At 41.8% G+C, this 27973-nt stretch overlaps 1 protein-coding gene across 4 annotated transcripts; it reads left to right on the forward strand.

The window, feature by feature from the left end:
• Positions 1 to 6293: 6293 nt before the first annotated feature.
• LOC106586198 (xin actin binding repeat containing 2b) lies at positions 6294 to 27972 on the forward strand. 4 transcript variants are annotated; one of them, XM_014173195.2, is made up of 9 exons: positions 6294 to 6451; positions 9702 to 10185; positions 11183 to 11311; positions 12100 to 12192; positions 12498 to 12555; positions 14261 to 14349; positions 14747 to 24686; positions 26358 to 26488; positions 26708 to 27972. In XM_014173195.2, the coding sequence occupies exons 2-8, from the start codon at positions 10126 to 10128 to the stop codon at positions 26447 to 26449; spliced, it is 10461 nt and encodes a 3486-aa protein (XP_014028670.2). In that variant the 5' UTR covers positions 6294 to 6451; positions 9702 to 10125; the 3' UTR covers positions 26450 to 26488; positions 26708 to 27972. The 4 variants fall into 4 exon arrangements, with proteins under 4 accessions (XP_014028670.2, XP_045563440.1, XP_014028672.2 ...); XM_014173196.2 differs by having other exon boundaries at positions 6319 to 6358; XM_045707484.1 differs by lacking the exon at positions 14747 to 24686.
• Position 27973: the final 1 nt, after the last annotated feature.

Here is a 27973-nt window from a genome sequence, read left to right on the forward strand (position 1 = left end):
ACAATAACCGAAGCACACATCAGAATCCACAAAGAAATTATTAAAGTGATTCTTCTGTAGTTTTGTACACTTTTTAGCCAGTTGTTCTGAAAGTAGTGCTCACGAGACAAAAGTGGTCCCGGAAAATTGCGTACTACATCACATATGTACAGATACAGTATGTGCACCACGTCATTGCTCTCTCTCTCGCTCTGCTGTGTGTGCTTCTTGCTAGTTGGCGAGGGGCTGATGCTCATTGGCTTAAATCCGAATTGCTAGGGGGCTGGCCCAAAGATTTGGGAAAATGGCACAGCACAACTTCTAGAAAACAGTCACTTTAAAACTAGGGATTTCGTGGATAATTTAGGTAAGACAGTAATTATGCTCATAGATTATGCATGTATGAACTACACATTGACACATCCAGCCCAAAGTGGGAGGTTTACAAAATACCAAAGTTAAGGAGCATGTCTTCAGTTGACCACAAAAATCAACATTTTGCAATGGTGTCCGGACTTGAAACCCATTGAAAACCTGTGGTTTGAATTGAAAAGGGCAGTGTATAAGCACAGACGAAGGATATCAAGGATCTGGAAGGATTCTGTATGGAGGAATGGTCTGTTTTCTCCAACTCATAAAACTTTTTAGAAAAAGGCTCAGTGCCGTTATCCTCGCAAGGTGAGGTATTGAAAACAGAGGTGTCAATCATTTTCAAATGTTTATTACAGATAGTGCGCTGTCAATCACAGTCGTATTATCGGATGATAAAAGAGTGTGATAAAATCCAAGACGCCTTGTAATTGATTGTTCCATATCTAATAGCATCTCACCTCATTCTGATGCACCCCACCGTGGAATCTATCTGCCTTTCGCCTGCCTGCCCTGCAGTGCTCAATGAGCTCAGGAGTAATGCCAACGACAGTGAGGCTCTCTCACTTCTAGAGCCAGAATCAAAGCAGTTCTACTGCAGAAGCGATGTACTTTACTGTACAGATGCTGTGAGGAGTCTAGTAAAATAGCACTATGTGACAACCAGTCTGGGAGAGAGGCCAAGGCTGGACACGGACAGTGACGTTTTCCTCTGAAGTGCCTGCTTTAGGCACTTAGTGATGGGCATGCTGATTCCTGACATGAGGGTCAGTTGTAGACCACCAGATGGTGTTATCGCTGAAACCCTGGAATTACTAATTCCCTGCTCAGACATTATCTGCAGTGTGCAGGATCATCACTCACTTCACATAAACCAGAGAATGGAAAGAGATGACATTCAGGTAACAGTAATAGCGCTTGGTTATTACTGTATAGTTAGAATTTGTGACGGTATAATAGTCCTTTCAGTTGATGTGTCTGACGGCAGGGCTATTTAATTAACACTGGCAACATTCAGCGTGATTCTCCAATGATTAAACTGTTGTATTAAAAGCACAGCAGGGAAAAGGTAGATTACATTTCTCATTGTAATTTTAGAATGTCAGGAGTACATTAGCATTCAATAGGAAAAAATAACTATTTGTAGACAAACATTAAACAAACAAATGGGTTTTTTATTAGCTGGAATATGATTATGTTTCGCAGCTATAACATGACTATTACATTGAAAAAATGCTGCTCAATGCACATTTTCTTGCATTTATAATTTGGTCTGCATCTAACTGTAAGCCTACTGTACAACAATAAGAATAGAAAGCCAATAATACAATTTAATGTTGTGTACACTTTATTTGATGACTCAAAGGAGGACTTACTATACATTAAAGAATTCATTACAAAAGGAAAAGTAATAAAGTGCTTCTCTCAGGCAATGGAGATTGTGCCAGAAATACATCAGACAACAATATGATGGCTTTTGTGACTTAACTCTGTCTGAACTCTCTTAACCCGCTCAGTAGAAGAGAACATGTGCTTTCACAGAGTGTCTGTTTATATAAATATAGCTTGAAGACATGTTTCACTAGTATCTCTTGAAAGGTACAGGATGTGTACTGTAGGCCTATTTGGCATCCCTGTGTACTGTAGATTGTTGCACGAAGCAGTCCTGGACCTTTCTTGTCTCCCTTGCAAATGTCATTTTTATGTCACATAGAATGCACAGCATTATTTTCTGAGTCTTTCCAGTGAGCCGCATCATTTGGCTCTGTTCACGTAAAAGAGCCGCATCATTTGGCTCCCAAATGGCTCTACATTCAAAATGCTTGAAAATCGACCTACTGACGGACCATGTAAAATGTGCAAATCTCTAATGTAAAGCCCAAAAAGGAGGCTAGCATTATGTCAGATGGTGATATGCACCTTCAAATACATTTTTTAGCTGGCCTTCAAAATATATACAGTGCATTCGGAAAATATTCAGACCCCTTGACTTTTTCCACATTGTTACGTTACAGCCTTATTCTAAAATGCATTAAATTGTTTTTTCCCCCTCATCAATCTACACACGATACCCCATAATGACCAAGCAAAAACTGTTTTTTAGAAATGTTTGCAAATTTATTAAAAATAAAAAACTGAAATATTACATTTACTTAAGTATTCAGACCATGTAGTCAGTCATTTGTTGAAGCACCTTTGGCAGCGATTACAGCCTAAAGTCTTCTTAGGTATGACGCTACAAGCTTGGCACCCCTGTATTTGGGGAGTTTCTCCCATTCTTCTTTGGTGATCCTCTCAAGCTCTGTCAGGCTAGATGGAGAGTGTTACTGCACAGCTATTTTCAGGTCAATAAATTTGCAAAAAAATCTAAAAATCTGTTTTCACTTTGTCATTATGGGGTATTGTGTGTAGATTGATGAGGAACAAAAATTATTTAATACATTTTAGAAGGCTGTAAAGTAACAAACTGTGGAAAAAGTCCTCACAAGTCCTCAACTGGCAGCTTCATTAAATAGTATCTTAACGTCAACAGTGAAGAGACGACTTCGGGATGCTGGCCTTCTAGGCAGAGTTCCTCTGTCCAGTGTCTGTGTTCTTTTGCCCATCTTAATCTTTTCTTTGAGATATGGCTTTTTCTTTGCAACTCTGCCAAGAAGGCCAGCATCCCGGAGCCTGTTTTGTGGGAACTATTTAATGAAGCTGCCAGTTGAGGACTTGTGAGGTGTCTTTCTCAAACTAGACACTCTAATGTACTTGTCCTCTTGCTCAGTTGTGCACCAGGCCTCCCACTCCTCTTTCTATTCTGGTTAGAGCCAGTTTGCCCTGTTCTGTGAAGGGAGTAGTACACAGCGTTGTACGAGATCTTCAGTTTCTTGGCAATTTCTCGCATGGAATAACCTTCATTTCTCAGAACAAGAATAGACTGATGAGTTTCAGAAGAAAGTTCTTTGTTTGTAGACATTTTGAGCCTGTAATCGATCCCACAAATGCTAATGCTCCAGATACTCAACTAGTCTAAAGAAGGCCAGTTTTATTGCTTCTTTAATCAGAACAAAAGTTTTCAGCTGTGCTAACATAATTGAAAAGGGTTTTCTAATGATCAATTTAGCCTTTTAAAATTATAAACTTGGATTAGCTAAAACAACGTACCGTTGGAACACAGGAGTGATGGTTGCTGATAATGGTCCTCCGTACGCCTATGTAGATATTCCATAAAAAATCTGCCTTTTCCAGATACAGTAGTCATTTACAATATTAACAATGTCTAGACTGTATTTCTGATCAATTTGATGTTATTTTAATGGACAAAAAATGTGCTTTTCTTTCAAAAACAAGGACATTTCTAAGTTACCATAAACTTTTGAACAGTAGTGCAAAAATGAGCGTGGATCAGAATGACGTGCTCTCCCCACTATTTATTGTTTCTGCAGTGAGGATTCACCGTCTTCAGATAATATTTTTTTTTACATTTTGCAGATAATCTTTGTTTGAAGCTCAAAAAGCAGTAGCAGCATGCAAATCAAGGAGCCAAATGAACGTCTCTTTCACCGATGCGATGCGGTCCCCAACGCTCAACAAAAAGAGCCGTTCAAGAAGAGAAAATGTCCCTTTATAGAAGATGTAAATGCATTTTGATACTGTACATTGTGTTCTCTGCAGTAGGCCGTGACAAATATATGAATTTCAACGTTTTCCTTTATGGGAAACATTGTCTGTTGATTAAGTAAAGGGCAATGAATGAGCTCACGCTGCAGTTTCTCTAGAGACCAGTTTAGATTGTTTGCTGAGGTTTCATATGTAAGATATTATGCATAGTGTGCTTGTCTGTCCTTGCCGGTAGGCTAATATAAACATACTGTACGCTTACATAATCCCCGACTGTATTGTTACCTACAGTATGCATAGGGTTCTGAACTACTGTATTCTAAAGCTGTCTGTAGAGAAACAGTAACTCATGGTAGCATGTATCTGGGGACAGTATGAAAGACAGCATGGCGCTTCTCCCATGGAGCAGAGGTAGTGAAAGATACTGTCTCTGAAACAGTTAGCTCATTATTCCTTTCCTGGCACACTTGACATGTGTTCAGTGATATGCAATGGCTCTAAAGCCTTGTTCACACTGCATGTCTTAATGCTCAAATCAGTTTTGTTTTTCAAATACGTTTACATGTTACATGTGACCAAATTGGATTTGTGTGTGTTCTGACAGCAGTCATTTGCTGACATGGCTATGCTAGTTGTAATGACGGGTATGTGAGCAGTGGTGCAGGCTGATTTGTGGTGGTGCTCGTGTTTCCTATCACTCAAAAGTTGTGTAGCAAGCTAACGTAACAACCATGCCTGCGATGGATGTTTCCCAGATTTGAATGTTCAAAATCACAGTGTAACTACACTTTTAAAGCCTCAAAGGAAAAAATGATCCAACTTTTAAAACGAGTCCTTTTTGTCTAGCCACACCAGTCAACTAGCTAGCCAGGTAGCTGTTTAGCTTTCTGGCACGTTCACTAATGTGTTTGTAAACAATTAACATCTAGTTATCTACCACATGTTCTTGTCAAACTGTCAACAGAGTAGCTAGCGAGCAGCAAGATATGCCAAATCACAGTCTAAAAACCACTTGAGGGCAAATAAATCCGATTTGACCGTTAAGACATGTCACATGGCCAGGAATCAGATTTGTATCTGTGGCTTGAAATATCCAATTCCATGTGCTTTTTGGCTGTTCAGGATATGCAAAGAAATAGGATTTGAGTCACTTCAAACCAATGTGAACGAGGCTTTAGTGTCTGATGGAAGTCACTGCGTATCTCCAGTGAGGAGCTGGGGATGGGAATGGGTCCACCTGACAGGCTCTGCTGGTGGGGAGACTGCTGCTGCCTCCTCTCCACCGCTCTGCATGACTTACCCCTCTGTTATGGATCAGAGAACTAACTCCAAGCAGAATAAAAAGAGTCGCAATGAAAATAAGACGAGGCTTAATAAATTCCCTGAAAGTTGGCTGATTGTATTCACATTGACAGTTTCTTTCACTCACTGAGATTGAATGGAGAACTAACTTCGGCACCTCCCTACCCTTTAAGAGTAATGTGACTTGTTGCTTGGACATTTACTCAAGCCACGAGAAGAGTCCTGTATCAAATGAATTGAGGCTGTCTCCATGATCAAGAATCATTGGAGAGTGTTGTGTTCGAAAGATCTTAGGTTTCAGGCTTCCATGTAGAGTGGCAGCGGTAGGAATGCGTCAGACGGGGTTCTTTAGGGCAGGTGACATATAGAGAGGCGGGTGTGGGTTACACATGGGGTAGACGGGCCCTGCGGTGATGCATGGCTGCCACGTCTGGCCTCCACACATCCCTGGCCTCCTGGGGATAGCAGAGCCAGCCTTGCGCCGCTGCTCTCCAGCTGGGCTAAAGAGGACGAATGAGAGGAGTGAGAGGAGCGAGAGCTCTCCGAACCTCAGGTGTCTCTTGCAATGTCTGCCTTTTGCATTACATCACCGCTGACCCCATTCCAAACCCCTGGATGACGCATCACATGGGTCCGTTTTCTCTCTAACTGTTATCATTCAAATGAGCAGCACTGGGATCCAGCAGCTCACGCTGTGAGGGGTAATTGAAGACTGTAGAACGGTAGAGATACCTAAAGCATTAGATATATGACTGAATGTGTATGCTTTTGGCGTGTATAAATAGGTCCTGATGACAGCTGTAGTTGCAGAGTGAACAGTGAGCTATGATGGAATCTGTGATGATGAAACTGCAGTGGTCTGATTTACTAGTGGAGTAGCCTGTAAAATAGGATGGCCTAGGAAGTATTCACATGTAGATTTCCCGGACTCAACATGGAAGGCACCAAGGCCTCACCCTCTAAAAAAAGCACCTCTGGCCCATCTTACAGGGCGGCGGGGGGGGGTCTAAAATAAAATCAGCTGTCACTGTCTGCTCGTTGGACAGAGGTAATCACGTACTGCTGGAGCTGGACTCCAACGCCAAAAGGGATTTGACTTGTGGTGAGGAAAGACGCCCTGGGGGCCAGGGGTTTCAGTGTCCTACCTGTGGGATTCTATCGACTGAGTTGTATTTTTCTATTCTTCACAAACCTGGTAGGTGGAGAAGCGTCTTGGAGCAACTTTGTCTGTGTTGGTTGGGTGGTCTCTGACTTCTACATAGCTAATGTTGTTGTTCATAAACCATTCAAAAACGATTCATTGATGCATGCATAAATGGCTCCGTTTGCTACTTTTGTACATCATAGGCTTTCTGAGTCATGTAGTATTCATTGATTTCAGGCATCAATATGATGTTAGGAAGCAAAACAGTTGAATTCATTTTCGCAGTGGAGAAATAAAAATGTGCTTTAGTTCTCCTTTCCCGTGTTTTCATTATGTGTCAGTATTCGATTATGTTATTTAATGCATGGACATAACTAGTAGTTAGAAGGAGAGCTGAGGGGCAAGGTTTTGTTCTTGTGCTGTTTGAAAGCCTAATTATTTTCCTCACAGCGCAGACATTGTCTTGGAGGTCCTTTCTTGCGAAGTAACAGGCAAATCAGAACTTCCCAAGGGCCAGTAGTACTGTAATTAAATATTTTGGATTCGGACAGTAAACTAACCTTGAGTAATGTGAACTGCATTTTTGTCTGGAAGATACTGGATTCGTCTCTGTAGCCTTATTGCCTAAGTAGACTGCCATTCCTTGTCTCATAATCGCAGATAGCAGAAGTGCTGATGTCATAGACCACATCTTAGTTCAATATAGCTTTTGAGCTCTGCATACCAAAAGCAAGGCTCCCGTCTGTCTGAAAACAGTTCCTCAGAAGGTTATTACTGCCATAGACTACTGAGAGTTTTGAATGGCAAATACAATTAAACTCACTTGATGTATGGATGTAAGAACATTAAGGTATGACCTCAGACACACAAAAAATTATATTTACATATTACTATAAGCCCAAAACAGGACAGTGTCAGGATTCTGGAAATGGGTCTTCCAAGCTTTAAAAATCTTGCCCTCACAGTTTGTCTCCAGCTCTTACTGAGAAATACGACTCTGCAGGACTCCAAAGTTTAAAATAGGGTGGATTTATTTTTGCAGGTAGTTGGCGCCTAGATTACTTCACTTTCCTGTTATGTGAGCTCTCAACTGAACATAGCATGTCACAAGATATCCAAAGATTGTTGACACATTTCTGGGCCTTAAAGTTTATGAAATCCTTAATTAACATTATAGCTGCATGGCCTCCAGTTGCCAAAGGCAATGGTAGAGATTGAACTTTCTCCTATATCTGATATAAGAAAACATTTCCTATGGCGCCAGGTACGTTGAAGCTACCTGGATTTATGGTTTTGGACTAGGTGAAATGTATCTTATTTTGGGATGTGGCTATGCTCGTCCCCCATCCCTCTTGACAGGCTGATAGGTTTACACTAGCATGCTGATCATGCCTCTAGGCTAAAATAGATGGTCAGATACAGCTTTGCCCCAACACTGTCGTGTCCACACAATCCTATGATACTGTACTTATCAACAACATCAATCCCCAGCAGGACTATTTATGCCTATCATTAGGTTTTCATTGTCCTCCTGGGTGATCAAACGTTTATAGTCTCAAATACGTTTATAGAATGTTTAGAGCACAAATAGGCTAGTCACTGTTATACTTATCTATTTGTGGCTTCAAGGCAGTAGGCATATCCTTCAGATTAAAACAAATATTCTTCTCGGCATTTAAAGCTATCAAATACAGTTTGATTTGAAGTGATTCAATCTGTAATTTCCTGTCATAATTCATATTATGCAAGTGAAATATCATCTCCAGTCTGACTCTTTTTTGCTGACGGTATTCTTCATTTTTCATTCAGTTTGATAAAGTAACCATTTGCGCCTGTTCAGAGACCCAGCTTTGTGTAATGCACGTTGAATCTGTTTTTAATTTGATTAATGCTGATTAGGCTTCATACCGCTTGCCAATTAAAAAAAACGGAAATTCTCATGAATTAGGACTTTCCTCTTAATGAGTGTCCCTTACGTGATTCCAAAGTGATGCTTTTACGGTGCTGTATGTTCCACAAACCCTAAATTATCTTTAGTGCCTCTGTAGTGCAACATGAAACTGTGCATTCATGCTTCCCAAAACCCAGACCACCAGAGCTGAAGTATGCCCCCATCACATGTCATGAGGTGTCCATGCTGGCTCAGCACCAAGGCTAATGTGCACTCTGTGTGGGTTATAAACAGTTTGGGGTGTCAGGGAAACATTACCATAACCATGTTTTACAGCACACTGACAAACATAAATCTTTATTCTCCCACTGTTTAATTGACCATCCACTGGGAAGGCTGTAATTGATTTGAATGATGCTCCTGTGTTGGAGAGGGACTCTCTCATTCACTAGAGCACCTGCGCGCCCTCATGGGAAACACTGAATTCCCTTTCTGCTGGATGTGTATGGTCGCTGTATTCTGCTGGATGTGTATGGTCGCTGTATAAGAAACGGTTACAACACAGAATGACTTCACCCACTATCCATGTCACGATGTTGACCACAGAAGAAAAAAATTATAGTCTACTGTCAATATTAAATGTAAAGTTTGAAAGCCTTTTCAAAGCTCAGTTGCCAGCCATCCATGTTTGTGTATCCGTCTTTTAAAATAATTCCAAATGGCAGAATGGCTCACAAAGCGAATATACTGTCTATCCCTGTGCTTTAAGAATGGACTGTACATTCGTTGTCAGGTCTTCAGCTGTATTAAAACAATTGTCACCAGTTTGCACTCATTTAATGTATGTTAACAGTCGAAAGCATGTCATGTGATTGCACTGTTCCTGTTATAAATGTACTGTGTAGATACAAAATAGATCTCCTTCTCTTAAATCTGTGTCCCCTATTTGAACTGATGAGGGAGGTATTGTAACTCTGCAAGCCACCTGATCTCATGCACTTTGCGACGCAAATATTCATGTAAACTCGCAAGATCAGGTGGCTTGTGGGGCCATTGATATTCTGCAACTCATTTTTTACATTTTAGTCATTTAGCAGACACTCTTATCCAGAGCAACTTACAGTAGTGAATGCATACATTTCATAAATGTTTTCTCCGTAGTGGTCCCCCATGGGAATCGAACCCACAACCCTGGTGTTGCAAACACCATGCTCTACCAACTGAGCCACACCGGACCTGTAATGCACCTCTTTTATAAGCTAGCTTATTATCGCCCCCATGGCAACGCAACGCTGGTCACAGACAACACTATGCACTAAATGCTCTACTAGCGAAGTAGTCAAACCATAATATTGTGTATAGCATAGACTGTTGGGTAAATGTTATAAATAATGACTGTTGTTCCCATAGCTGCTGGCAGCGCAGGTGTAACTACCAGGTTAGGACTTCCTGAGGAAGCTGTGAACTCAGAGGAACAGGATTCACTCTGAACACTCAGATCCCATTGACAGGACCCACTGACACAATTTACTGACACCAGGATCTACTGACACCAGGATATATTGACCACCAGTACCCACTGACACCAGTACCCACTGACACCAGTACCCACTGACACCAGGATCCACTAACACCAGGATATATTTACCACCAGTACCCACTGACACCAGGATCCACTGACACCAGGATATATTGACCACCAGTACCCACTGACACCAGTACCCACTGACACCAGGATCCACTGACACCAGGATATATTGACCACCAGTACCCACTGACACCAGGATCCATTGACACCAGTAGCCACTGACACCAGATCTCACTGACCGCACCCATGGCCATGTACCAGCAGGCAGCTGACTCCAAGCAGCAGGACAACATCTTCTCCAGCGGGGTAGGCAGACACACACAATACATTATAAAGATATGGTCATACATTTATGGTTGTATTCTTCAATGACCAGTTTTAGGTCGCACTACCTGACTTACTGACAAACCTAACCATAGAAGCTTCTAACAATGTAGGTGATACGATTTAAAAAAATATATATATATTTTTATGTTCAGTGATTTGTCCAGCGTGTCCATCGTAATGAGCCAACTACATCATTTTTTGACTAATTGTGTGTTTCGTCATGCCAACCCTGTTAACCCTGCCATGTTATGTGTGACTGTACGGCCTTGCGACGTTAGATTTTGCAGTCTAGAAGAAATGTATTCCTCATTTTGAATGAGGTTGCATAATTCTGATATTCACAGTAGGTAATTCCGAGCATGTTCTAAAGCAGTTGCAGTCATGCAAAGAAAGAGTCAAAGTGTTGCGATTGTTGTGATAGTCACTGATGGCTTTGTGGTGCTATGTTAATGGAAAGTGATGACAGCTGACCAGTGGGAGAGTTCAGTGGCCCTGCAGACCAACGGAAACATGACTCCTCTCATGGGGCTCAGTGGAAACAAGGACAGACAGGCAACACAATGGGCAATCTGTGCCCCCTGCAGGATCCCATTAGTCATGTTTTAGACCTCAAAGCTGTCAACTCCACTCTGCAGGGTGGGCAAAACAACTATCTGCCTGGACAACATGCTGTGATGCACCACCCAAAAAGCAACCAACTAGAAAGATTGCTCTGCCATTGTGTAAACATAATGCCACATTCTGTCAGGAGGCCTACATTGAAATGGGCATGTGTGCAGGCATGTGTGTGTGTGTGTGTGTGTGTGCATCTGTGTGTGTAAACACTCTGCAGTCTCAGTAATGGCTGCTCCAGTATTTTCTATGAATTTGCAGAAGTCTGCAATGAAATCCACGCTCAATAGGCCTATTAGGCATACGTCTGATCCCAGGCCATGTAGAAATGCAGGCAGCTAATGATGTTTCACTGCTTCATTAGGTCATGGAGGAGTCTGAGGTATGCTCCGTGCCCGGGGGGCTCGCCAGCATCAGGGCACAATTCGAGACCCAGGAAACTGCAACATCGCACAACGTCACCCAGTTCCTCTTCCACCACAGAGCTGTGCAGGTACTGTAATTATTGCAGGCTAATCTCAGGCATGCGGTGCATGGAGGAACGTGCAGATGTATTAAGACCTCCAGCCTACAATCTAGCTATCTATCCATCCGCACCACTGTCTCCCTGCCCGCATTACGTCCCCTGCCGAGTGTAAGTCACTCACTCAGGGAGCGACCACAAATCTGGGTGAATAGTAAATTATTGAAAAGGCTGGGGAGGTGCCTGCTGCTACATTATTTTTCTCCAAAGGCTTAAAGTACAGATGTTAGATTTCATTTGATGCACTGCTAGACAGTGCAAGCCAACTTGGCAATGGAGAAGAATACAGATCCCTGTGTCTGTCAAAACCCCTGGATTTCCCACATACATTGCTACTGCTTTAATTGCCACTATGTGTAAAGCTTGGAATCCTCAGCTGAAGTGACACAAAGGTGCATGAAACAAATGAAGTATTCTTTGTCCCTGTATGCATGGTGATAGCTACTGTGTTTGATTAAGGTGAACGTTCCATGGAATCGTCCCTTCTCGTCTGTCATCCTCTCTTTGTCAGTGATTAGTGTAATTTAACTGCAGTAGGCCATCTAATTATCAAGCTTCTATCCCATATTGTTCTCAGTGATGCACACTCTATCTGCTACTGTTGGAGCATTAATTAAACTCACTGCTGCTGCTGCTTGTGCTGGGCTGTCAATGAGTGGGAGCCATTCCCTGCTGTATGTGTGTGTGTGTGTGTGTGTGTGTGTGTGTGTGTGTGTGTGTGTGTGTGTATGTGACAGCCAATGTCTTCGATCTCACAGGAAGTGGAATTGAACTCTGAGTTGACAATAAGGAGCAGTTCCAGGGAAGTCATCCCAGCCTCTCAGCAGGCTATTTTCCATCAGGATGAACAGGTACATGTAGACCTTCTGGATACCTCTGTTTCATCACACGACAGTGAAGCTGGGCTGACAACCCAGACATTAATGCCTTATATGTGTTAACAACTGTAAAAACGTTTTCATTAGAGAAAAGCTCTTTACTGACCACTGTCAGTACGCTGACAACAAGATAGACCTAGTAGAGAGTGGATTAACTCTAAACAGCTTGATCATTGTTTCAGTTAATGGCCATTACATAACACAGATTCACTTTACATGTCCCCATAAGTTTTGTTAATAGGTGGAAATTGTCCTAATAGACTGCCATTCTGATACAGGTCACACATGAAGAAAACTTGGCCTCCAGTTATGAAAACAACCATAACGATGAAGCAGGTAGGATGGTACTACAGTTTATGCTCATTATGTTTTACAGTGTGCGCATCATTAAGATCAGTTACACTGTTCAAATTATTTTAAATGAAATCATATGAAGTTGATGGATGAATCTTGCATTCGGAAAGTATTCAGTATTCCGTTTGTCCACATTTTGTTACGTTACAGCCTTATTCATCAATCTACACACGACACCCCACAAACACAAAGTCATAACAGGTTTTTAGAAATGATTGCAAATGTATTAAAAACAAAAAACAGAAATACCTTATTTACATAAGTATTCAGACCCTTTGCTATGAGATTCGAAATTGAGCTCAGGTGCATTCTGTTTCCATTGATCATCCTTGAGATGTTTCTACAACTTGATTAGAGTCCACCTGTGGTAAATTCAATTGATTGGACATGATTTGGAAAGGCACACACCTGTCTATATAAGGCCCATAGTTGACAGTGCATGTCAGAGCAAAAACCAAGCCATGAGGTTGAAGGAATTGTCTGTAGAGCTCCGAGACAGGATGGTGTCGAGGCACAGATTGGGGAAAGGGTACTAAAAACTGTCTGCAGCATTGAAGGTCCCCAAGAACGCAGTGGCCTCCATCATTCTTAAATGGAAGAAGTTTGTAACCACCAAGACTCTTCCTAGAGCTCGGCCAAACTGAGCAATAATGGGAGAAGGGCCTTAGTCAGGGAGGTGACCAAGAACCAAATGGTCACTCTGACAGAGCTCCAGAATTCCTCTGTGGAGATGGGAGAAACTTCCAGAAGGACAACCATCTCTGCAGCACTGCACCAATCAGGCCTTTATTGTAGAGTGGCCAGACGGAAGGCACTCCTCATTAAAAGGCACATGACGGCCCACTTGGAGTTTGCCAAAAGGCACCTAAAAGATTCTCAGACCATGAGAAACAAGATTCCCTGGTCTGATGAAACCAAGATTAAACTCTTTGGCCTGAATGCCCAGAGTCATGTCTGGAGGAAACCTGGCACCATCCCAACGGTGAAGCATGGTGGTGCCAGCATCATGCTGTGGGGATGTTTTTCAGTGGCAGGGACTGTGAGACAAGTCAGGGTCGAGGGAAAGATGAACAGAGCCAAGTACAGAGGAAAACCTGCTCCAAAGTACTCAGGACCTCAGACTGGGGCGAAGGTTCACCTTCCAACAGGACAATGACCCTAAGCAAACAGCCAAGACAGCGCATGAGTGGCTTCGGGACAAGTCTCTGAATGTCCTTGAGTGGCTCAGCCAGAGCGCGGACTTGAACCCAATCTAACATCTCTGGAAAGACCTGAAAATAGCTGTGCAGCGACACTTCCCATCCAACCTCACAGAGCTTGAGAGGATCTGCAAAGAAGAATGGGAGAAACTCCCCAAATACAAGTGTGCCAAGTTTGTAGTGTCACACCCAAGAAGACTCGAGGCTGTAATCGCTGCCATAGATGCTTCAGCAACGTACTGAGTAAAGGGTCTGAATACTTATGTAAATGTGATATCTGTTTTTTATTTTTAATACATTTGCAAAAATGTCTAAAAACCTGTTTTTGCTTTGTCATTATTGGGTATTGTGTGTAGATTTATGAAGGAAAAAACAATGTAATCCATTTTAGAATAAGGCTGTGACGTAACAAAATGTGGGAAAAAGTCTAGGGGTCAAAATACTTTCTGAATGCACTGTATATTGCCTTGTCCTCTTTACATTGTTAGAGGAGGAAGGTCCTAGACTTACAACCAAGGAATTGAGAGATCATTTTGAGAGAACCATTGAGGAAGCTGCCCCAAGCAAGCCAATGAAGGTAATTGGACATGCTTGTCTTAAACCCATTTTACTTAAATGGACAGAAACTGCATAATTTTGGCTTAGGTTACACACAAACCATTCTTCTTTTTATCACCATTGCTGAACAAGTTATTTACTTTATTTGAATTGTAATTTGTTGCAGCGTAGCTAATGTGTAAATACAGCTCGTTTAATAACACTGTATGACGTTTTTTCTTACCTCCATGCAAGATTCTTCTATTAAACCATGTCAGGCACCAATCCCTCAGTTAATAACAATGAGACTGGATATTGACAATTAGTGATAAACAAAGAGCTGGCATGCTCTACATGTCCTGTTTGCATTTGGTTTTGTTTCTGAAAACATGTCAGGGACCTCTAATGACCCCAATCATTATTTTCTTCCCAAAAAGATTGGCCGAGCTGACATCAATAGGTCTCAGTGGGCCTCAAATGTATCACAAAAGCAAGTCTCAACAAGTGAGATACACAATTTATCATCAAGTAATATACAGCATTTCTCATCAAGTGAGATACATAATGTTTCATCAAGTGAGATATGGGAAGATTCTGCTACTGAAGCAATAGAGGACACATCTGCTGCTGCTGTTGACTATGAGAATACAGAATATTTCCCTCCGCCACCTCCAGAAGATTTAGAGTACTTCCCACCTCCATCCCCAGACTTACTGCAGGTCCCATCAGAAAGTCCAGACATGCCAGTAGAGTGCTACTACTCACCTGAGCCTCCGGAATCAGCTTACCCCTCTAAACGTCCACTCAGTAGACAGGAATACTCCAGGCAGAGAAACCAGTACGAGTTGAAGCGCCTTTACAAGCATATCCATCCTGAGGTTCGTAAAAACATAGAGATGTATAGTGATGCAGCTGAGTATGAGAACACCCGACAAGGGAGTCGGGAGGAGTTCACAGGGGAGACGAGGTATATATATGAGGATAACGGTAGCAGCCCCAACGACTGCATTAGCCCAGAGGAAGAATACCTGGAATGGGATGAGATCCTCAGAGGGGAGGTGCAATCAATGCGCTGGATGTTTGAGAACAAACCTCTGGATGCCATCAAAGACGACGCCTCAAATGAGGGGGATGACCAAAACATGGAACAGGAGATGATTGTTGGGAGTGATGTAAGAAGCAAAGCATGGATGTTTGAGACCAAGCCCATGGACACATTGGGATCAGACATCATAGCTTCAACTAAATATAGAAACAGATTCAATAAGTTGGACAAAGGAGATGTCCGTGCTGCAGCCTGGTTGTTTGAAAACCAGCCTATGGAGACCCTGAACAAAATGCATGGCGATGAAGAGCTAACCAAAGAGATAGTATTTACCCAGGAAGATGGCAGCTCTACCATATACATGCTTGAATCTCAGTACATGGAAACTTTAGGTCATACTGAGACCATCGATGACAGTCACCTCCTGAGTCTGAGGTCAGCGCTTGAGGATATAAAGGGAGAAGTTAAGACGATCACAAGCACATTTGAGACTCAGTTTATATGCGTCCTCATGGGACAGTCAGGCCAGATGTTGGAGATAACATCTATACGCAAAGTGGAGACTGAGAAGGGGGAAACTAGAACATCAACCTGGCTTTTTGATACTCAAGCCCTGGACATGACTAATAGACTCCCTGCCCCAGTGAAACTTGTGTGTAGCCTGTCCATGGAAGACAACTACAAAGGAGATGTTTACAGGGGTAGATGGTTGTTTGAGACAAAGACCTTAGACTCCATTAACAAAGATGAATGGGAAAGCTCAGTGCTGCAAAAGAAAGACATAATCGGAGCTGATGTCCGAAAACATTGCTTAGTGTTTGAAACTCAGCCAATGGATTCTCTGAAAGATGATTCAAATGCTAGACCCCCGACTATCGAAGAAGTTATTGGCGGTAATGTTAGATCTGCAAGACACTTCTTTGAGACTAGTCCCAAGGCAGCTTTGAAGGATATCAATGAGGTAGGGAGGCTCAAAAAGGTAGTGGCAGCTGAAGAAGAGAAGGGTGATGTAAGGCACCAGAAATGGATGTTTGAGAATGAACGACTAGAGAACATAAGAGATGAGAAGAAGGAGATTATTCGTACTGTGAACTTTGAAAATCTGACTGAAGAGGAAGGTACAAGCTACAATGCAGATGTCCGTAAGAATTGCATGGTATTTGAGACTCAGCCAATGGACACCTTGAAAGATGATTCAAATGCTAGAGCCTTTTCAAAGACGGAAATTGTCAGAGGCAATGTCAGATCAGCTAAACATTACTTTGAAACTGCTCCAGCTGACAATTTAAAAGACCTTGCTGAGGTTGGGAAACTACAAAAAATGGTGAGACTTGATGAAGAGAAGGGGGATGTGAGACACCAGAAGTGGGTTTTCGAAAGTCAACCCCTGGAGCACATTAAAGAGGAAAAGAAGGAAGTCGTTCGAACCATTAACCTGGAGGAAATCGATAAAGTGGATGTCTCAAACTACAAGCAAATGTTTGAAACCACAGACTTAACCAGATGGGATGAATCTCAAAAGATACTCGTGGAGGGTGTAACATGTGGCTCTGTGAAATCTAACAAACATCTGTTTGAGTCTACACCAATGTACGCCATGCAAGACAGCTCTGGCCATTACCATGAAGTGAAAACAGTGCATCGGGAAGAGGTTGTCAAGGGAGACGTAACAAGCTGCAAATGGATGTTTGAAACACGCCCCATTGACCAGTTTGATGAAAGTATCACTAATTACCAAATTATTAAAGGAATATCCAAAGAAGTTGCGTCTGGTGATGTTAAAACTGCCAAGTGGCTGTTTGAAACACAGCCTCTTGATGCAATTAAATACTTCAGCAATATTGAAGATGAGGAAACTACAACTAAGGAAAGTGTTGAGATTGTAAAAGGTGATGTTAAAACCGGTAAGTGGTTATTCGAGACTAAACTAATGAATGTCCCATACGAGAAGGATGAGTTGAAGAGTGAAAATGAGAGTGAAGAGGTACACAAAGGAGATGTAAAAACCTGCACATGGTTGTTTGAGACAAAGGCACTTGACACTATCCGAGATGAAACCGAAACTGTTCTACAAACATGCACAGTAAATCAAGAAGATGTCCAGGGCAAAAATGTACGAATGGCTCGTTTTCTATTTGAGACAGAAAAACTTGAGAATATCACAGGGGAGGATGAAAGCTTTAAGAGGGTTACTGATATAGACATTCAGTCAGGAGATGTGAATAGAATGAAGTATATCTTTGAGAACCAGTCCTCTGATATCATGACCTCAACATCTGAGGAGGTTATGCAAATGCTCAAAACTACACAATCAGAGGACATCCAGAAAGGAAATGTGGTGAACTGCAAATGGCTCTTTGAGAACCAGTCGATAGATGCCATACATGAAACCCAAGAAGAGGCTCTGGAGACCCGCACTGTGATGGATGTACAAGGAGGTAATGTGGACAAAGGCCGTTTCATTTTTGAGACCTACTCCTTGGACAAAATCCAGGAGGTGTCCTCGGAGACAGAGACCGATATCACAAAGTTGCAGAAAATCACCCGTGAAGAGGAAGAGAAAGGAGATGTAAGGAACTACACCATGATGTTTGAAACTCAGCCTCTTTATGCCATTCAAGACAAACAGGGTCATTATCATGAGGTCACCACTGTCACAAGCGAGGAGAGATTGAAGGGTGATGTGATCGGGTCCCGGTGGTTGTTTGAAACAAAGCCTCTTGATTCTATCAGGGATACAGATGAAGTCTATATAATCAAATCTGTCACACAGGAGGATGTTCAGAAAGGAGATGTTACTTCAGCCAAGTGGAGATTTGAAACACAACCTCTTGATAAGATTGCAGAGGACATAAAAATTTCAGTTAAAACTGTTGAAGATATTCAAGGAGGAGATGTTAGAATGAATAAACAGCGTTTTGAATCTGATGAGCTGTCACAGAAGTCTGTGCGAACAGTTAATGTGAGTGAAATCCAAAAAGGTGATGTCAGGACAGCAAAATGGATGTTTGAAACTCAAACAATGGATAAAATACGTAGCCAGAGCGAAGAGAATTTAATAGAAACCGTCATGAAAGAGGAGGTCCTAAAGGGAGATGTTAGACAATCAGTGTGGCTCTTTGAACAGAATCCCCTTGACCATATAAAGGAGGTAGATGAGGATAATACAGTAGTTGTTCAAGAGGAGATCCCCAAAGCCGATGTAAAGACAACAACATGGCTGTTTGAAACAACTCCGTTCCATGACTTTAATGAGAACAGTGTTGAGAAGTCAGAAATCCTGGGTAAAAGTATCAAGGGAACCCTTGAGGAACTATATAGCCAGAAAATTGTTAATTCAAAAGGAATACTCATTGAAGCAGATGAAATTGGGGATGTTAGAATGGCAAAATACCAGCTAATGAATACAGATTCTCCAGAGATCCAAAGAGAGGAAATCATCAGCGGTGATCTGAACAACATTATGATGAATCTTTTGAACCGTCGGGAAACAATTGAGAGGGGAGTAGTGGTAGAGTCAGAGGAGAAGGGTAATATCAGTACAACAGTGCATCAATTGTTCAACCAAGAGAGGGGCATCAATGTGGAAAAGGAGGAAATATTAAGAGGTGACATCCAGGAAGCTGTAAACAATCTTCTCAAGGAGGGAGGATCTGCTAAACGTGGTATACTCCTTCAAGAGGATGAGAAGGGAGATGTACAAATGACTATTTATTCTCTTCTAAATAAACAAGAGGACATCAGTGTTGAAAAAGAGGATATAATCAAAGGCAATATAAGGAATGCTCTCCAAAGACTATCCAACCCAGAGAACCAAGAGCAGATGAGGATAAAGGTGGATGAGACAGAAAAGGGAAACGTAAACTTTTACTCCACATGCATTGAATCTGGGGCGCTTGACTATCTCAAACAACTCCAGGTAGAACCAGATGAGACCCCACCTGAAAAGATAGAAAAAGAGGAGATTATTGGAGGAGATATAAAGGGGACAAAACTCATTCTTGGCAGTAATCGAGCACAAATTGAGCGTACAGTAGTTGAAGAAGACATAGTGTGTGGAGATGTCCGCAAATCAGTCAAGGTTTTCATGAGCGAACCCACACTCTCACTGGATGGCTTACAAAAAGAGGAAATTGTGAGGGGTGATTTGAAAGCAGCTATGAACTCACTGTCTCAGTCTGTAAATCAGACAGTGGTTGTAGAGAAAGAGGAGGTGGTGAGAGGTAACATACACGAAACCAGAAGGCACCTTGAGTGTGCCCAAAGACGGCCCAAAGAGGTGGAAAAGACAGAGATTGTCCACGGCAACATCAAAGGGGCACTGAAGTCCCTAGAGAAATCTGCAACCTCCAAAGTTGAAGTTGTCATCGAAGATTTAGTTCCGGGAGACATCAAAGGTACCTTAAAATCCCTGGAGCAGGCAAAGCAAACAGTCAGGGCGATCGAGAAGGAAGAGATTGTAAAGGGTAACATTCATACAGCAAAGCAGTGTTTACGAGATGCTTCTAATGACAGAAGGACATGTCAACAGGAAATAGATGTTCAGGGAAATGTGAGAGGCACTATTGAGCTCTTATTGGAACCACCAGCTTCTCCAAGAATGACACGGAGGCCCAGCTTCGAGGGTGATGTGAAAATGTCCATTAAGTCACTCTACGAGACACATGAGGTGCATGAGATGGGGGAGGAACAAACTCAACCAGAGAAAGAGGAGGTGATAAAGGGTGATGTTAAAGGCACAATCAAATCCTTGCTGGAATCAGCTCAGCGTGCAGCTCCTAAAATCAGAGTGGGAGCTAGAAAGGTCAAAGTCCCTGTGAGATCTCCATTGCGCTCACAGCATGGAAGCCCTCTATCACGTTCACAGCAAGGTAGCCCTGAATGTTCTGTTGCAATCAAAACTGAGAGTGAGACACTTAAAAATAAGTCTCAAAGCATTGAAGCACAGAGAAACATACAAAAAATAAAGACAGCTAATTCGGCCAAAACTGAGAGCTCAACACAAGAGAATCAATCCCTCTCAACTCAAACCGCAACCAATGCATCTGAATCACAGACTAGTCAACAATCAAAGACAGTAATGCAACACACGACCATCACGCAAAACCATGGTATTATTTCTTTGGAGACTAAGTTCCGTAACCTCAATTCAAGTCGAAAGGGTATGATCAGACTAGATAAAACCAAAGTGAAAACAAATGTTCATACCCCAAAACGGACATTGTCTGAGTCTGAACTTTCTCTCCCTCCCCCACCTCCACCGTGTGACGATCAATCATCCCTAACCCCAGCATCCTCTATCAATAGGCTGGACTTGGACCTTCCTCCTCCCCCAACTCCTCCTCCCCCACCACCTGTTGACTCTGAGCCTGATCATTTCCCTCCGCCACCACAGGATTTCCTTCCACCCCCTCCCTCACAGCATGAACTGGACTCTATGCCCTACCAGACACCTCATCCATCACCAGCAAAAGCCACAAAAATGACGGTCAAAAAGGTGAAAGGTCCTGCATTGCATCAAGTCTCGAAACTTGAGCCAAACAGTCAGATTCAGAAAATTCAACAGGCAACCTCGAAGAAACATACAACCACAGCCAATAAATCTGTGTTGGAAATCAGCAAAACTCAAAATGAATTAACTGTTTTGTCTGAAATCCCAAAACCCCCAGAATCACCACGACCATTAAAGAAAGTTTACGTCGCCCCTATAAGATTTACTCCTCCACCTTCTCCTCCTCCCTTCATGAGATCCACTAAATTCAAAACTCCATTAATACAGGCAGAGGAAATGTACAGAAAACAGAAAGTGGATAGTACACCACCTGCTACACCGAGTCCCATTTTCATGCATGAGTCAGTCACTGCTGCCCTTGAAATGCTTTCCTCTGAGGAGGCAGGTATGAAGCAATCAAAAAAGAGCATGGCATTTGGTTTCACTCAAGAGGGGGCTGAAAAGACTGTGACCAATGTTAAGTCAGACACACTATCATCTGATTTATCCAAGCAGGCGCAAATCGCAGATACTCCTTCAAGCACAACTTTGATCTCTGCTGCATATGGGAAAAATCTCCCTGAATCTGCTGTTATTTCTGCAACTAAACAGCATATTGTCTCTGATCAGACATCCAAAATCGTCTCAGTTCAGCACCAGACCACATCTATTTCCTCCACAAAGCAGCAGACAGTTACTGCAACTAAACAACAGGTAACTTCAGCATCCACCAAGCAGTCACACTCTGCTGTAAGTAGCTCTCAAGTCCAGATCTCATCCAGTGATGCTAGAAAGGTTAAAAATACAAAAGCAGATGTTCAAAATTTCAAAGTTTACTCTCAAGATACAAAAACAGACGTCCAGAAGGAAGTAAAAAATAAAGGTTCCCATAAATCTGAGGAGAAAAAGAGCAAGGATAATTCTGCATCCCAACTTCCCGAGAAGGTTTCTGACCAGCCTACCGAAACAGTAAAGGGAACCCAAGAAACAAATGTCAAAGCAGCGAAATCACCCTCAGAAGACAAAAATAAAAATGACAACTCTGTATCACAAGCACCTGAGAAGATTGCTAATCAACCTATCAAAGTAGAAAAGTTAACCCCAGAAACTAATGTCAAATCAGGCAAAAAGAAGAAGGCCAAAGGGCCAGAAAAGCAAGTAGAAGTAAAAGAAACAAAACAGCCAGATGAAACTAAGACGGAAAACATTTCACAGGTGAAGGATGTGAAGGTGGAAGTAAAGGAAGTCACAAAGTTGAAGGTTCCTAGTGAGCAAACACATGCCCAGACTGACGTCAAGGTCAAGGAGGACAGTCAAAAAGCTCCTGCTATTAAAGACAACCAACCAGCAACACCTACTTCTGCAAGAAAGAAGAAGAAGAAGAAGTCAAAAACTAAAGATGCAGCTGCCACCACAGAATCAACTAAATCTCTTTCTGAAAGTTCCACTCAAAGTCAGGAGATGCAAATAGCCCATCAAGAGGAGCAGATCCAGGTACATAAAGAAGTTATCACTGAAAGCAAAGTTGAAAGAAAAGTTCATCAAAGTGTCCAGCAACAGGGAACAGTTAAAGTAGAAAAGCAGGTTAAGCCATCTCAAAAGAAGAAGGAGTTGACAGGAAGCCAACAGATTCAAGAGAAACCAAAGGAAGAGTACAGAAATGTTCCAGTCAAAGTGGAAAGTGGAAAAATGAGAAACATGTCAGCACAAAAGGAACCTGCGAAGCCCTCAACAGAGAGCACTGAGGATTCTCAAAGACAAGAACATGTCCAGAAGTTAATCTCACATATAACAGAGTTAGAGGGAGCTTCAGGAAAAATAGATTCTAAATCTGTGAAGACACTGCTCAATACTATTCCAGAGTGGCTCATTGGTCCTGAGGAAAATCTTTATTTGGAGGGAACTGCAGTTGAGCATAATATACAAAAGCTTACAGAAATTGTTTCATATGTGAAAAAAATAGCAAAGGCAAAGTTGATGTGTTTAGAGGGGATCCACACTAATCTGGAGAAGCATGAGTGTGAACCTACTTCTGAAAAGATCATTGTTGGTGGTGCAACTCAAAGAATACATAAAATAAGTATTGGCTCTTTGAAAGTTGAAAGTCAAAAGAAAGTTGTGGAAAGCAAAGCAACCTCACATGAAAGCAAAATGCAAGAGTTGAGTGTAAAATCTATGCGTTCACCCTCACCCTTACTAAGGATGCGCTCACCCTCACCAACCTTTATTACCATTGAATCTACCCGGAGAACTGACTCTCCTCAGAGAATAACCCCATCACCTATCCTAACGCACAGACCAGCCACTCCCCCAACACCTCCCCCTCGCAAATCGGAAACTCCTACAACACGCCTCAATAGGGCCACACCCTCTCCCACCTTCTCTAGGGCAGAGAACTTGGCGCGGCTAAAAGATACTACAGCCAAGCTTTCCCGTGGGGTGACGCCGCCTCCAGTTTCACTTCCTATGCAAGTCACAGAAAAGAAATCTGAGATTGTGGAATCCCCTGCATCATTCCATCGGCAGATCAAAATTGAGGCACAAGCTGAGGGAACTTCAGAAGTGTCAGACACAACAATTGTCACTCAAGACGCTCAAAAGGCTGATGTAAAGGTCACAGATAAAGAGTCATTCCATCAAACGGATAAAGAAGTCATGGAAGCTTCTGAAATGTCAGACTCGTCAATGGTGACTATGTCAGTGAGAAACAAGAGGGAGTTTTTTGAAGATGCTCAAAAAGCTGAGGTAAATAACACCAATGTGCGAAAAGATCCCATCGACATCCCAGAGTACTTGGGCCCAGACAGGGAGGAGCCCAAAACAACAAACCAAGAGAGTAAGGATGACACACAAAGCACATCTGAGAAGGTCACAGAGAACAATGCTGAAATAGTGGGATCTGCAAAGTCAACTGATAAAGAATTGATGGAAGCTTCAAAAATGTCAAACTCATTAGCAGCAACTACATCAGTGAGAGACAAGAGAGAGTTTTTTGAAGAGGCTCATAAAGCTAAAGTAAATAAGACGTATGTTCGAAGGGATCCCATTGATATCCCCGAGCGCTTGGGTCCAGACATGGAGGAGCTCAAACCAGAAAACCAAGAGAACGAGAAGGAGGACCTTCCAAAGGTGGACTTGTCAGGATTAGTCAATAAATTTGAATCACCGGAAGATAAAGTTTATGTCAGAAAGCCTATCTTAATGAGAGAAAGATGTGGGAGTGAGATGGAATATACAGAGACTGACGTAGAAAATACAGTTACTCAAGAAGAGGAGATGCCAACTTTTGACATCAAGGCTATTAAAAATGTTTTTGAAATGGTTGAGCAAAGTCCCTCTTTCAAAGGGGAGAAAAATAAACAGGAGGAGCTGGAGTCAAACCTGAGTGAAAACACAAGAGATAGTTCAAAGCAGGATAACACCCAAGAGACACTGAGGGGCTTCGGGCAGATCTCGCCCCTGCCTTCCAAGAAGGAAGTGCAAATCATGTCAGCAGACCCAACAGGCTTCTCTGAAAAGTCAGTCACAGAGCATTTCTCAAGCTTAGATGAATTCGGCAACAAGACAATTGGATCACTGAGCAGCACAACAGTTTCCCAGCACTCAGAGAGCATAATAACCCACCATGCCCCCTTCTCTTATGCTGACGTGGTAAAAAAAAAAAGGGGGTCTGAGGTGACGCCGTCTGAATCCCCGGAAGAGGCTTCCACTGAAGAGTTGCTGAGGAATTTCCACAAAACATGGACGGAGAGTGAGAGTGTTTTCAAGAGTCTCGGCTACAGTGTTTCGGAGGAGAGAACATCACATGTTGTGTCACATCAAACAAAGACCGTTGTTACTGGTAAAGACAGTTGTACTGCCTGCATGATGGGACTTGAAACTAACAGGATATAATGGCATGTAAAAATGCCCTCTCCGATATTCAATGAGACCTAACATTTTTACATGTGTCTGATTTTAAATGGAGAGAGATTATTGTGAACGGACAAAGAACTAATGCTTCAATGAATGAGTCATGGCAAAAGAGCAAGAGCTAAGCATGATATGATGATGACATGAGGGACATTATGGAATAGAATCTCACACATCCTATTTAAATGCAAGCATTCATGTTTGACCATAAAAATCAACACAAAGTACAAGTTTGGGTCAATACTGTTTGCCATCAGTAAAGAATGTTTGAGATTTCTGAAAATTGTTTTTTGATTTCACCTCTAATGTGATTGCACTTGTTTGATGATGTATATACACAACCTAGTCTCAGAGCATTTTGTATTATTCTGTATGTAAATCCGAGGACACAATATGTATTAATTTGTGGATGTCCATCTCCGATTTCATATCATATATTACGAATTACATTTTGTATTATATGTTACGAATGTGCAAAATGTATAATATGTTACAAATGTTAAAAAAGGTACTATATGTTACGAATTTGCAAAACTAGCTAGCTGGCTAACGTTAGCAAGGCTAAGGGTTAAGGTTAGGGGTTATGGTTAGGTTTAGGAGTTAGATTAAAGGGTTAAGATTAGGGTTAGGGCAAGGGTCATCTAAAAGGGTTAAGGTTAGGGTTAGGGGAAGGGTTAGCTAACATGCTAAGTAGTTGCAAAGAAGCTAAAAAGTAGTAAGTAGTTGAAAAATAGCTAATTAGCTAAAATGCTAAAGTTGTTCGTGATGAGATTTGAACTTGATGTTAGACTTACCCATCCACCCGACCAACCACCCTACTTTCATTTTTTGCTTTTAGTAACCATCGGTCTTAACATATCGTAACATATCATACTTATTTGAGTGTTCTGGATTTACGTTGACTATGTTACATCTAGTCTATGAGACCAGGCTGGTATACATATACAGAGTATATACACTGAGTGTACAAAACATTAGGAATAATGAGTTGCATCCCCCCCTTTTGCCCTCAGAACAGCCTAAATTTGTCACGGCATGGACTCAACAATGTGTCGAAAGTGTTCCACAGGGATGCTGGCCCATGTTGACTCCAATGCTTCCTACAGTTGTGTCAAGTTGGCTGGATGTCCTTTGTGTGATGGACCATTCTTGATACACATGGGAAACTGTTGAGCATGAAAAACCCAGTAGCGTTGCAGTTCTTGACACACACAAACCGATGCGCCTGGCACCTACTACCATACCCTGTTCAAAGGTACTTCAATATTTTGTCTTGCCCATTCAACCTCTGAATGGCACACATACACAATCCATGTCTCAATTGTCTCAAATCTTAAAAATCCTTCTTTAACCTGTCTCCTCCCCTTCATCTACACTGATTGATGTGGATTTAACAGGTTACATCAATAAGCGATCATAGCTTCCACCTGGATTCACCTGGTCAGTCTAGTTACGGAAAGAGCAGGTGTTCCTAATGTTTTGTACACTCAGCGTATACTACGCATGATCATGACAATTATACCTTGATAACGTTTCTTAATATTATTGAGTCATTGTGTATGTTGTATAAAAATACTAGAATGCTAACTTTCTCTGGCAGACTCGAATTCCCAAGTCGGAGCTTTGCACTGTGTGTCAGAGGAGGGTCTATCTGATGGAGGCTCTAATAGCGGACAGAAAACAATTCCATAAATCCTGTTTCTGCTGCGAGCACTGCCAAAATAAATTAAGGTAAAGCACATATCACCCAACCAAGGTGAATTCAAAGTAAGTGGATTTTGGCTGTGAACTGGTAAGCAGTGCTTGAATGGTTTTGCTCCTACAGTTTGTGTCTGCACATAAGACACCAATTATATTGTGCTATGTTTGCAAATTAAGCAATAAAAAGTTTGACATGATTGTGGAATCAGCTTCACTGTTCTGAATAATAATTTGTTCTGTCTCCTCCAGCCTTGGCAACTATGTCTCTCTCCGTGGACATCTGTGCTGTTTACCACACTACAAACAACTCTTCAAGTCCAAAGGGAACTACGATAATGGATATGGACAGACACTTACCACTGACTCATCACCTCAGAGCAACTCGATTGGAGGAATTCCCAGAGCAGCATAGGCTCAACTGAAAAATAATTTATGAAATCAAATGACGAGAACAAACAAAATAGTAATAAGATACCTGTTGTGTGGCCTCCACAAGCCCACTCCCCACAGAAAGCCTTTAAAGTACAAGAGGACTAACTAAGCCACCATGGCCTCGGCAGGACAATTCCCTGAAGTCACCCAAACAACAACATAGGAAAGCTTTTTCCAGGAGCTCTCTTTGAAAGAGAGCATTTCCACCACCATGGCAGGTAGAAAAAGGCATCATGTATGCCAGAGAAAACTGAAGAAACTTCAAGCAGTCGATGGTAAGGCAACCTATGAGGGCAAAGAGACAGTTGGAATTGGGAAAAGTCTGAGACTGAAGGACAAAAGTACAAGTGCAGTAGACACGAAAGAAGATGTGAATGGTAGAAATTGTGTATATATTTATATTGTGTGAGAGTGGAAGAAGATGGTTCGGAAAGTGCTTAGGGTTAGAGGCAAAGACGACTAGAATGACAGAGAGAAACATGGAACGTTATGCTTAGAAATGGCGCAGGAGGCCTACCTCATTGGTCTTTCAAGTTTGATAATTGAAGACATTAGCTCTGTATTTCACATGGAATTGACCCACATTACTCACGTTTCATTGATCTATAAAATAGAATTTTGATATGTTCAACGGGGCTCACACAAAATATTTGCCTAATATCTTCGGGGTAATATATTTTGGTTTGTTAAATTTACCTTGTTCAGTCATCTATCAATTAGTTTAACTCCATGGAGAGAGTATTGTAGATATCTAAGACACAGTCATAATTTTGTCTTGGCTTTTTCTTTCAACATATCAACATTTTTAAATTTACCTTTTTCTAGCACCTGGTGTGCAGCCTAGTAAAAATTATCTTGGAAATACTTTCTTTATAATATATATATATATACAATATATATCCTCTTAATTGGTATTAATCATGTTTGTTTTGGACATTTATATCATATTTTGCAATGCACATTTTTTTTTTTAGATTAGACTTCCTTGCTTTGTACAAGAGAATTGTACAAGAGACTGGTTACTCAACAATTCGTTCAAATTTATTGCTGATCCAGGGGCAATAAAATCATTGAATTGGTCAG

The sequence above is a fragment of the Salmo salar genome, chromosome ssa25, assembly GCF_905237065.1.
Source record: "Salmo salar chromosome ssa25, Ssal_v3.1, whole genome shotgun sequence".
Taxonomy (NCBI): domain Eukaryota; kingdom Metazoa; phylum Chordata; class Actinopteri; order Salmoniformes; family Salmonidae; genus Salmo; species Salmo salar.